This window comes from Trachypithecus francoisi, unplaced genomic scaffold, assembly GCF_009764315.1.
Source record: "Trachypithecus francoisi isolate TF-2019V2 unplaced genomic scaffold, Tfra_2.0 Lachesis_group1, whole genome shotgun sequence".
Lineage (NCBI taxonomy): Eukaryota > Metazoa > Chordata > Mammalia > Primates > Cercopithecidae > Trachypithecus > Trachypithecus francoisi.
Genome location: NW_022681454.1, coordinates 97,438,593 through 97,451,346, shown reverse-complemented (window position 1 = coordinate 97,451,346; position 12,754 = coordinate 97,438,593). Strand labels below are relative to the sequence as shown.

Sequence of the window (12,754 nt, the reverse complement as noted above, 5' to 3'; positions counted from 1 at the left end):
AATGGCTGAGAGCAGGGGTGACTTCTGAAAGGCTGCCCGTTTGCATGCGGCTCTTTCCATGTTGATGGGGCAGTCGCTCCCACCAGAGTGGGTAGGGATGGTGGTTTCCCTGCCTGTGAGCAGTGCCAGCTGATGGAACTTGGTACCGCTGGCCTCCCCAACAGCTACTTGATTGCAGGATTTTATGGAGACCTGAAAGATGACCGCCCCTCCTCCTCCTCCTCTCCTCAAAGGCAGGTCATGGCCACTTTTTAATCTGCAAAAAAAGCATTACTTGAGTTTCACTGATGACCCTTTTTGACAAGAAAAAATGGGAAGGAGCCATGCATCTTTGAAACTGCTAGTCGTCTTTTATCCTTGTGTCTCTTTGTCAGGCATGAACTAAGCTGCTCTTGCTCCCTTACATCTCCCTGGACTGTTCAGGCCTGACAAGCTTTCTTCTCATTCCTAGTCGTCGCTCTGGCCTCTGCAGCAGTTCCTTAGATAGACGGATGTTTGGAGTTTTACAGAGTGGCGGAGCATCTTTGACAAGTTTTTATAGGGACAGGTTCCTCTGTGGCCCTGTGGTCTCTATTTGGTCTTCCTGTGTATACTGTTTAGAACCACATTTCCAACTCTCCAGGACCACCCCTCTCTGAGTAGCTGTATTTCCTTTGAAATGTCATTCCTTGTTACCCTTTCTCACTAGGGAAATGCTTCTCTATCTCCTACTCTAGGAAAACTGTTGTCAGGAGGATCTGGTTTATGGAGGGGTGGGTGAATCAAGAGCCAGTCTCATAAATCTCAAAGGGGTCCATCTGGCCTAGCTTTGAGTGCACATTTCATAGGCCTGTCTCTCTCTCTCTTTCTTATCCAGCAGTTGGAAGGAATGTGCTTGTATATGCAAAAGCAGAAGAGTCCCAGACCTTGGGGTTTATTAATGCTATTTTTGTATTTCTTTTCTGTGTGGGTTGAGAGAAGAAGCTTGCCAGGTGGCACACAGAGGCTCCTCTGTGCTGGTGATGAAAAAAAACCACAGACACTCCTGAAGTTTATTGGTGTGGAACCCTTCTGGAGTTTTGTTTGCCTTTTCATTTCTGCGTGTGCATAGAAACCTCTTTCAAGAAGAAATAGTTGCTCAGAACATATTCCTTTAATTGCAGAAGCATGGGGAAGAAGCTGCTTAAATTCCAGAGACAGCTGAATGAATAAAGCAGTAATGAGGAGAGGGAAGCTTGGCTGGTTTGTCTTTTTTTTTTTTGAGACGAAGTCTATCTCTGTCACCCAGGCTGGAGTGCAGCAGCATGGCTCACTGCAAGCTCTGCCTCCTGGGTTCACACCATTCTCCTGCCTCAGCTTCCCGAGTAGCTGAGACTACAGGCACCCGCCACCACGCCTGGCTAATTTTTTTGTATTTTTAGTAGAGACGGGGTTTAACCATGTTAGCCTGGATGGTCTCGATCTCCTGACCTCATGATCCACCTGCCTCTGCCTCCCAAAGTGCTGGGATTACAGGCATGAGCCACTGCGCCTGGCCAGGTGGCTGGTTTTTCACATTCTTACTGAGACATACTATGTTCATCAAACCACTGAACAGCCAGATCTAAAGGGGATAGAACATAGTTTAGCCACTGGAAGTTCACTCCGGAGTGGTGACTGACAACCAGTGTGCCAATCAGCACCTCAGCAACAGAGGTATCCTTTCTCCTGGTTCCATGTGCCACCATCGTGACAACACAACTGCTAATTGGCAACACCACTGCTGTCTTACCGCAGTCACTGACTCCTCCCTGCTCTCTTCTCTGCTGCACCACTTCTCAGTACCTAAGCTTCCACCACTCATGACTTCTGCCTACTCCTGGCTTCAGCTTCTTCATGGCCTCCTCCTTCTGCCTTTTCTCTCCATGTCTTAGATTATTTCCAATTCTCCCCCCCCAAAAGATCTTATTAACAGGTGGATTAACAGGTGCCATCTGGATTTTCCCTCCTTACTCTTGTTCTTGGGAGGCCTCAGCCTCCCAAGTAGCTAGAACTACAGGCACACACCAGTGCAGCTGACTTATTTTTAAATTTTTTCTAGAGATGGGGTCTTGTTTTATTGCCCAGGCTGGTCTCGAACTTCTGGCTTCAGGCAATCCCACTACCTCGGCCTCTTATTAACATTAAGAGGTGATGGTCACCTCTGTTAGGCATGATCATCAGGTGTGGCCATGGCTTTCCTTAGAGGGGGTCAGGCAGGGCAAGGAGCCAGAGCAAAACAGTTTCTTCTCCAGAGCAGTTGGGTTAGACACTCCTGGGTGCTTCTACAGTGTCTGGTGTCTTCCTTTTGTTCTAATAATTATATTATTAATATAATAGTGATAACTGATGATGGCAATACACTTTTATTGAATTCTTACTATGTTCAAAGCACTTCACATTGTGTTTGGGTTTACTTGGATTGTCTCTATCATCTTCATTATAACCCTAGAATGTAGAGTACCATTTCACAGATATAGAAATTGAGGCTTAGGCAGATGAGGTAATCTGCCTAAGATGACACAGGTAGTAAGTGTGATCTTAGGCAGGTTACTTCATCTCCTAAGCCTCAACTGGGCTTAGGATTGGGTTTCAAGACAAGCTAGTCTGTATTATAATGTCTGTCTGTCTGTCTCCTTCATCGTCCAGGCTACCCCACTGAGTTTTGGATTTACTTGGATCCCAGGGGATACTGGAGGTGAGCCACATTGGCTTAAGTACAGTTCAGGAGGAGGTTGACTCTGGAATGCTCTCTCTGAGCCACTCTAGAGCAGGCTAGCCTTAAGTGGCTGGAATATCATAGTCTCCCTTGTACCGTGATGGGTGCAAATGGATACATTGTTGCCTGTTGGCTCTCTAAACTTCTGTTATAATGCTATTGCCTCAGACATGGACCAGTAATGTGTCTTATTTCTTCCTAGACATATATTGGTCTTTTTGCTAAGTTGGGAGAGATGCTGTCTGGTTCCTAGTGGATAATGGAAATCTTCTACTGCAGAATCATCTCTTAAAGGCCTCAAATGGATAAGCCAGAGCTAGTTGTCCAAAAGCTAATTTGCAGAATGGACAATTTGTTGAATATATTTTTTCTTTCAACTTTTTAAATTGACTGCTATTCATTTTGTCTTTATAGCAGCATTTTATGTTATGGTCAATTTGTTTTTTGCCTCGGCTGCCTGCTGCAACAACAGCTGTAGACTTTAGAGGCAGGAGAAGAGAAGATTAAGGATGCTAAGAAGAATACTGACATAGCATATAGTCTGCATATGAAGAATTCTTATGAATACATTCATTTATATCAGTTCTTACTAACAAAATCTTAATGTATTAATAAGATATATGTATAGGAATTATTCCCACATAGCATTCTGAATCGATCATCTTGAATATATTTTTCTCATCACCTGCAGTCTTGGTCTCTGGCTCTCTCTCTTTCTGAATCTTTCTCTTTCTGCTACTACTGTTCAGAATCTCACTTTCGTATGTCAAATAAAACAGATGGAAATAACTATGTGTGGCCCATTACTCTGCTTCTTGCTCATTTATCCTTGTTCCAGTTAGATTCAGCTTCATGGGATATTTTCTGATGTTATGTGCAAAATCTAGTACCCTTGACATCTTTAGCCCTCAGGGCTTGCTCTGCTTTTAGGATTCAGGTAGGAGAAGGATGAGAACTTCCTATGGAATATAGATGCCAAGCTCTGTGTGTGCCCTTGTGGCATAAACAGGTACAGAAGGGAGTAGTCGAATAACATTTTGTATTTATTTGCTTATTTATGTTTTATTACTTTTTGAGATGCGATTTCACTCTTTTGCCCAGGCTGGAGTACAGTGACGTGATTATAGCTCACTGCAGCCTCCAACTCCTGGGCCTAAGTGATCTTTCTACCTCAGCCTCCCAAGTAGCTAGGACTAAAGGCACACACCAGTGCACCTGACTTATTTTTAAATTTTTTCTAGAGATGGGGTCTTGTTTTATTGCCCAGGCTGGTCTCGAACTTCTGGCTTCAGGCAATCCCACTACCTCGGCCTCCCAATGTATTGATTTTTTTCCATGTTTGAGGTTTTAAAAGTTGGTATTTAAACTCAAGGGCTGAACATTCAAGTTTACATGAAGAATTGGAAGTTAAACCATGTTATGCATTATTTGTCAGTAACATAGACAAAGCACCTAAAAGTTCCATAAAGGTTCCCCAGAACTGCTCATTTCATTGATGACGCTGAATTCATAGTGAGTTAACATGAATGAAGACTGTTTACACTGGCTTAATTACTACGTTGACTTGAAATATCAGCCAGCTGGGGAAAATGACCATTTAAAACCTGGTGTATCCCTTTGCTCCCTATACCCACATTTTTCCCAGCTTTGGCCTCGTGTGTGTGTTTCTGTGTGTCTATGTGCATGTCTGTAAGTACATGTTTACATGCCTGTGTGTGTGTGTTTACATGCATGGAGGACTGAAGCACAGTTTATTCAAAGCGTTTGTGTTGTGCAGGACTTCTTAGATGCAAATGAAGACCCAAAGAGAATGAGTGTGAGCCATCAAGGGAGTGTATCTAAGGCTCCTGGAGTGACACCTAGAGCTCTAGGGCTGGCCTCAGGAACTACTGGTCTGGGAATTTATAATGCCATCTGGATTTTCCCTCCCTACTCTTGTTCTTTGTTTCTTCCTGAGCACTGGTTTTCTACTTCTCACTGCAATCTGACTTTCTTCACGTGGTAAGAAATATGACGTGCTTCACAAGGCTCTGGAGTTTGGCATTTTAGAGTCTCAACCACTAGAGAAAGGTGCCTGTTCTAAATCCTGGCACTTGAGGAAGGGAATCTAGGCTTCTCAGGCCTCACCAGGCCAGTGGGATCGTATGAGATCCTGCCAGCTCTGAAGGGTCATGGAGAGAAAGGAGGGGCGAAGGCATCCTTACAAGGAGGAGGGGGTGCTATTCCCAGAAGAAGAAGCGGGGGGCCTTAGGTTCCCAGAAGACCAGGTGTCTGCTGGTGATGTTCTTGCACATTCCTAAGGATTTACCGTGATTCTGAGTGCCTGTTTTAAATTACTTGGCAGACTTAATTGTAATCTTAGATTTTTTTTTTCTTACAGCTTCTTGTCAGCAACAAGGTTTAATTATAATTACTCTTCAGCAGGCATATACTAGCACTTCTTACTCATCTGTCAAATTGAGCTTAATAAAATGAAAAAGTCCAGAGAGAGACCCCATCTTTAGGACAACAGAAGACTGAACAGTCAACTCCCCATCGTTTTTGTAATCCAAATCACTGTTGTCAGGATTATGTTCAGCTTTTTTGTTTTATTTTGTTTTGTTGTTGTTTTTTTTTGACAGAGTCTTGCTCTGTCGCTAGGCTGGAGTGCAGTGGCTCAGTCTCAGCTCACTGCGACCTCTGCCTCCTGGGTTCAAGCGATTCTCCTGCCTCAGCCTCCCGAGTAGCTGGGATTACAGGCACGCACCACCACGCCCAGATCATTTTTGTATTTTTAGTTGAGACAGGGTTTCACTGTGTTGGCCAGGATGGTCTCGATCTCTTGACCTGATGATCTGCCCCACCTTGGCCTCCCAATCCCTCCATGTAGTCAAAAGCAATAAAACTGCTGCTCTTCAGCAAATGGGAAATTGTGCAGAGATGAAAGAATAAGTCTGTTTTTCTCTCCTGCTAGGTAAGTAAGCCTAATCCCAAGGGGAAAAATACTGGCTGTTGGGCATTGACTTCCACATTCACTTCTTGTGTTTCAAGATTTGAGGTAGTGATGATGGTTAATATATTCTTGAAAAATGCTGAGTGGATGTAAAGTGTTCTCACCACAAAAATGATAACTATGTGAGGTAATGCACGTGCTAACTAGCCAGATTTAGTCATTCCACTATTTATATATACACGCACCTCAAAACATGGACATGTACAATACATACAATTTTCTTTTTCTTCTTTTGAGATGGAGTCTCGCTCCGTCGCCCAGGCTGGAGCAGTGGTGCGATCTCGGCTCACTGCAAGCTCTGCCTCCGGGTTCACGCCATTCTCCTGCCTCAGCCTCCCGGGTAGCTGGGACTACAGGCGCATGCCGCCACGCCCTGCTAATTTTTTGCATTGTCAACAGGGACGGGGTTTCACCGTGTTAGCCAGGATGGTCTCGATCTCCCGACCTCGCGATCCGCCCGCCTCGGCCTCCCAAAGTGCTGGGATTACAGGTGTGAGGCACCGCGCCTGGCCAATACATACAATTTTATGTCCATTTCAGTTTTTTAAAAATTTAAAATAATTTAAATAGATAGATAAAGGATATATTCTTTCCATCCAGGAAAAAAAAGATTTGAGTTAGTTTTCAACTGATAACTACATGGGTCTATTCTGGATTCATTAAAAATACAGTTCTTGGTAGTCTTTCCTATGCTTTGTGGGAGATTAGTTCCCCTTCCCACTCTGTAGTATCTGTTTGCAGCTCTATGTTTGCCAGAATTTAGGATGAAATAAGTCGAAGCTGCAGTCCAGCTCAGCCCCCAAATGATTGTTGTTCCCGTGGAAACAGTTGAAGGCCTCTCAATTAAAACTGCCTTTGCAGGCTGGGGAGAGTAAGTATTAAAATGAGTTTGTCTGAGTAGGCAATTTTCATCCTCCAAATTAAACCCAGAGAGTGCAAATGATCTAGGAATCTCCTGACAGTTGGGATCATACTTCTTTGTCTTTGGGGAAGGGATTATTTTGATATTCGGGCATAGGTATGTTTGCTAGCTTGCTGCTTGCTTTGCTGAGTTGCGCAGATCATTGTCTTTGTTACCCACGGAGCTCTTCGTGTACAACCATGGATCATGGGCGAGGGTTTGGGAGCAATCTGATCTTTGTTCGGACTTGTGAGCTGCAACTAAAAAGCCCATTAAAAATGGATGAAATCATAGAACACTCTTAAAGTTGAAAGGAATCTTAAAGGTCAATAAGGCCTAATTTCCCATCCACTTTGGAAATCTTTCCTAGAATGTTGTCGACAAAGGTTCACAGCATCAGCTCCCCTGTTGGGGAATCCCGTATTTCTCAGGGCAGCCTTCTTTGGTTCATTGAACAGACTTGGTGATATTGTTAAGGGGGTCCTTGTTCTTAGAGCTCCCAAGATGGTGGCGGCCGCTTCCAAGATCGTGGCAAACCTCTTGTTTTCTGACCTGGGGTTCTTGGCCTCAGGGATTCCAAGGAGTAGAATCTTGGGCCGTGTGGTGCGTGTTATAGCTCTATTCAGCTCGCTTGGGATGAACCCCGGGCGCTTAGCCCATGCAGGAACAATGGCGATCCTCTAGCCGGATTGGGAGCGGCATTGGGCGCCTTGCTGGATCAGGATCACGGTGGACACCCTGCCGGATCCGGAGGGGTAGAAGTCAGCTGTGGCGTCTACAGTGACTGCAATCAGCAGTGGTGGAGGGCGAGCGAAAGCTCAGTTCAAACCAGAACAAACACGGACCAGAGAGTGTGCAGTTGCAAGATTTAATAGAGTGAAAACAGAGCTCCCATACAATGGGAGGGGACCGAAAGGGGGTTGCCCACTCCCAGCTCGAATGCCTGAGTTTATATCCCGATCACTGTCCCTCCCGCTGTGCTCTCAGGCGATATATGATTTCACTATTTGTTTACCTCCTGCTTTAGCCTGATTTGTATTTTAGTGAGCCCTCTTTACTACCTGATTGGTTGGGTGTGAGCTGAGTTACAAGCCCCTTTTTAAAGGTGGGTGTGGTCACCTTTCCCAGCTCGGTTTAGGAATTTAGTTGGCTTAGGAAATCCAGCTAGTCCTGTCTCTCAGTATTAGAAATGCCTCTTTATGATGGAACTGACATTTCTGTCAATTCTGCTACTGTCACCTTTTCTTTCTGGTGCCAAGTTAACTGTGTCTTATTCTCCCATAATTAAAATCTTTTAAGAATGTTTTCATGTATCCCCAAAGTCTTCTCTCTCTTCCCGTGACTGAGAAGGTCCATAACATGAAAACTTCAGGTACTAACATCTGTGGTTAAAGGCATTCTTGGGGGAGAGGCTGGTATCCTAACAATCCTGGGCCTTTACCACTGTTGCTTGGATTTTTTATTTTAAGTTTACTTTTATAGAGAAAGGGTCTCACTCTACTGCCCAGGCTGGTCTCAAACTCCTGGCCTCAAGTGATCCTCCCGCTTCAGCCTCCCAAAGTGTTGGGATTACAGGTGTGAGCCACTCCACCCAGCCTGTTGCTTGGGTTTTGTCTGATTTCTCTGGCAAGTCTTTTCTCAGCATCATGTGTATAGGTGTAGAATTGGTTTAGTATTTCTGTGTTTTCCTTCAACCTTTTCCCCCTGGAGTAAATATTCATAGTTTGCTGCTTGGAAACCCAAGAAACAAAACTGGATCAAACCTTCGGTCTATGCAGCCTCATGAAGGGTGTGGTTGCCTCCTTTGATGTCACCTCAGAAGTTAATGAATATACCCTCAATCCCAACTGCTTTAATAGCCTTTCAGCCATTTGTCTGTGACATTAAACCTTAGACTTTTAAAAATTAGGTTTAAGTTTTACATTTTAAGAGTTCTTTATTCCCCATATGCATTCTGTTCTTAATATCCTATTATTGTTCGTAAGTTGACACCCCCCTAAAGGAAGAAACAGGCAGAAAAATAGAACAAATGAAATATGCTTCTCCAAATGTTCCTACCTGCAACCTTTAAATGGATTAAAACTTAAAACTCCTAAGTTCAGATGTTGATTAGTGCTGACTGGGATGTACTGGGAAGCAAGTGTGTGGCCCCTGCTTGGTACTGAAATAGATATTGTATACTGGTTTCAAAGAAGCAATAGCATCTGTCACCTTCAGCCAGTCACCAAACTGCTCTGAGTTCCATTTTCCTCAAGTATAAAATCAGATGATTGCTTCCTGTTCTTACAGGTTATTGGGAGTGCTTTGAAAACAATTTTTTTAATTATTAAGGCTTTACAGCAAACTATACTGTGATGCTCTGGAGGTATTTTGATTTGAGAGTACCAAACAACTTCAATAAAATTAAAATATTGGTGATATTGACTGTTTAAGGCCCATGCACATCCACAGTTTCAAAATAATCTTGTAACATAGGTTCTAGGTGGTATTTGATGTAGTATCACACATAAGGGAAGAGGGGATTTCAGTAAAGAAATGTCATTGTGGAAAAGTGAAATTACTCGGGGTCTGTTTGGTGTTCTTGTGGCAGAAGAATAAGAGTTGAAAGTGAGGAAGTAAACTTTGATTTGTAAATCTTTTAAATTTCAACTCAAAGGAAGGTGGTAAGAAATACCCCAATAGCAAGCTTCAGAACAGCCACCAGAGCAAACCACACAAGGCTTTTGGGATCTCAGGGTAATAAAGGTCTCCCATGAAGCTCAAGAGTAAATCCTGAGGTACAATTTTTTCTTGGAAAAAAAAAAAAAAATTGTGGGTGTTTGTAATTGGGACCGGCTGCTGTGTTGGTTTTCAGCTTCTAGCTCAACCCTATTTCCAGAGAAATGCCAAGGGCTTTGCAGTAGGCATTTGTCTAACTTCTGCGTGTCCTGGGTCTTAAAGATGACCTCCCCGCTTTCTGGGGAGTCATGGGGTATGTGTGTTTTTTATACATCTGTCTTTTTTTGTTTGTTTGTTTTTACTGAAGACCACTTATATTTGCAGACATTGAAACCAAAGGTAGCACCACATCTTCTCCTTACAGGGTCTGAGGACAGTTTCTTGGCAATTTTTTTTCTACATATAGTTTTCCCAAAAGTATGAACACATTTAGACATTGGAAAGAAAGCAGTTTCCCTCCCTCCTTCCCTCTCTCCACCCCTTCCTGCCTTCCTCCCTTCCTTCCCTCCTCCTTTCCTTCTTTCCTTCCTTTTCTTTGTTTCTCTCTTTTCTCTATCTTTCTTTCTCTCTCTTTCTCTCCCTTTCTTTCTCTCTCTTTCTTTCTCTTTCTCTTTTTCTCTTTCTTTCCTCTCTTGAATATTCATCACATACCTGATAACCAGATGCCCTCTGAAGGTTTTCTTTGGGAGGGGAAAGGACAAATGCGATAGTCTTTACATGTTGGAAAACTGACCCCACATCCTGGTGCCTTGTTGTGTGTTCTTTTCTGCTCCCAGGGAGTTCTGTCCAACATCTCTTCCATCACCGATCTCGGCGGCTTTGACCCAGTTTGGCTCTTCCTTGTGGTGGGAGGAGTGATGTTCATTTTGGGATTTGCAGGGTGCATTGGAGCGCTACGGGAAAACACTTTCCTCCTCAAGTTTGTAAGTATCCCACTGTCTACTCTCAGATTGAGAGCCAAAACGTTACCTTCCATCAGGGGGTCACCCTATCTACAGGCAAGACAGTGAGCTGTACCAAAGGCACTGGCAAAAGTAGGGCCCAGGTCATTATTTTCTTTTGAGAGAGCTCTCTAGCCCTGATTCCCAGTCGTGCCTCCTTAATAAGTACACCACCACCCCCACGACTGCACCGTGCCATCCATGGAGGTTTTGTGCATATATATCACAGACTTAGATTCCATTCCCTAAGATATCTTCAGGACTAAGGTAGGTATATGTATTTTTCTTCTAAGTGATTCCTCCCCACCGTTTTAATGCACATAGTAAGTGGGGAGCTGTGCAGGCCGTTGGTTTGGAGAAACCAGGCAAAAGCACAGTGACTGTGGCCTGTCCAGATTAAATCTGTTAAGCAGTAGGTTCTGCTAAATATGGCGAAACACTAAAAGGTAAAGCTCCTTTGTCCTTAGCTGGTACAAAGTTCTCCTTTGTCATTTTTAGATGTGGTGGGGTTGGTGTGATCACTGTCTGAGTGAATGTTTGTAGAGGAGAATTTTCACCAGGGGGTTCATTGGTATTTAAAGTTAAAATAGAGAATGAAAAGTGAAAGCCTTTGTGTTGGAGACTTCTTTCAAAGGAGAAAAAAATGGCATGTGCCATTTATGTATCTTAAATAGGGTTGTTGAATGTAGCCAAATGTGCCTGTCAGCGTGGAGCTCGGCACTCTGGTGGGCGTCTGAATCATAGCCCTCTGTATGAAGCATCCATTCCCCTTTCTAAGAACAGAGAAAGGATCCAAAGCACCCACCTTCATTTGCTGAGGAAGGATGGTAGAGATTTCTGGAGAACGGTTGCAGTGTAATATTTCCTGTTACCAGAATTATTCCCACTTTTATTGACACATCATCATCCAGGGACATTTTCATTAAAAAAAAAAAAAAAAAATCCAAGAAGTAGTCCAATAGTCATGTAATGTGTGATTGTCTTCCTCAGCATTTCTGCCACATCATCCTCCAGCATCTTTTCTTAAACATCCCTGAGAAGAGGGTACACGCTGTGCCCCACCCAGGGCAGCCCATTTCTGAGCAGCTCTGGCTCGGAGAAGCTTTTGGAGGCTATTTAGCCTGAAAATTAGCATGACTCATTCTAACAAGGAAAACCAAGGGGTACCTGGTCTCACAGATACGTTCACAAGCAGCTGGTTCTCTCTTGTGGATACACTGGACCACAGTGGCTGTAGCTAGTTTCCTAAGACTCCATCTGTCTTATCTGCTAGATCCCTCCTTTGCTACACACACACACACACTCTCTCTCTCTCTCTCTCTCTCGCTGTCTCTTTCTCTCTCACACACACACATACACACACAACCAAATGCTTCATTCTTCACCTAGTCAGAAACCTGGGGAGCCCCCAGGAGAGCTCTGTCCCAATCGCTACCTGCCAACCTGCCAGTCTTCTTGGCATGAGGCATCTCAGTGCTCCCGTGCTCAGCTCACCTGGCCAACTTACCTCACCACCTTTCCTGTAGCCTGATTGGGTCCTGGTCATATTCATCTGTTGCCACTATTTTATCGGTTTCAGCCTCCATGCCCCAAAATGTGGGATCCTTTTTTTTTTTTTTTTTTGAGATAGAGTTTCACTCTTGCTGCCAGGCTGGAGTACAGTGGCGTGATCTTGGCTCACCGCAACCTCTGCCTCCTGGATTCAAGTGATTCTCCTGCCTCAGCCTCCCGAGTAGCTGGGATTACAGGAGCCTACCACCATCCCTGGATAATTTTTTTATTTTTAGTAGAGATGGGGTTTCACCATGTTGGCCAGGCTGGTCTTGAACTCCAGACCTCAAGTGATCCACCTGGCTCAGCTTCCCAGAGTGCTGGGATTACAGGCATGAGCCACTGCACCTGCTCAGTCCCGTTAATTGTGATTTACTTTAATGTAGTTTCATTTATAGTGGTAACTTCTTTAATATAGTTTATCATTTCTTATAATTGAAATGTCTAGTGTTGACTGAATAGGCAGAAAACTACACATTTCTCTAAATCAGCACCTTAATTTATAAAGTCTCATGTTGGAAATGAAGAGAATTGTGTTGTTTCTTGGCTTTTAAAACTTGAAAAATATCTTAAATGGCCTCTCTCCATGTAGTACAAACAATAAAAACTGGCCGGGAATAATCTTCGAACAGGAGGTATGAGATAAGTAGTAAGTAAACGTCCACAGGACTCCAAATAGCTCCAAAGATCTGATGTCCCTAGGAGAAATGCTGAGGGAAAATCCAGGAACTAAGGTACTGCAAAATGGAAACAGACCTTCTTAGCTGACCGAGGCTCTAGGATGAAGCCTGTGAGTCAGTCTCTGCACCTTTGAAAATAGAGGAAATTAGCTCAGCAGCGCCTGGGGCGTGTAGGTATCTGCGAAATATTTTATATGAATTGAATTTGGACTCAACTTTTGGTATGTATATTATGTAACACGAAGAGAAAATTTA

At 43.8% G+C, this 12,754-nt stretch overlaps 1 protein-coding gene across 3 annotated transcripts in view; it reads left to right on the top strand.

The window, feature by feature from the left end:
- The window catches only part of TSPAN5 (tetraspanin 5), a 188,377-nt gene that overhangs the window by 162,746 nt on the left and 12,877 nt on the right, over positions 1–12,754 (top strand). For 2 of the 3 annotated variants that reach the window (XM_033214866.1, XM_033214867.1), the window contains exon 3: positions 10,104–10,250. The exons of the other annotated variant lie outside the window; for it this stretch is intronic. In XM_033214866.1, coding sequence (XP_033070757.1) covers positions 10,104–10,250 — 147 coding nt within the window. The remainder of the gene's footprint in view (positions 1–10,103; positions 10,251–12,754) is intronic. 3 annotated transcript variants of the gene reach the window in all.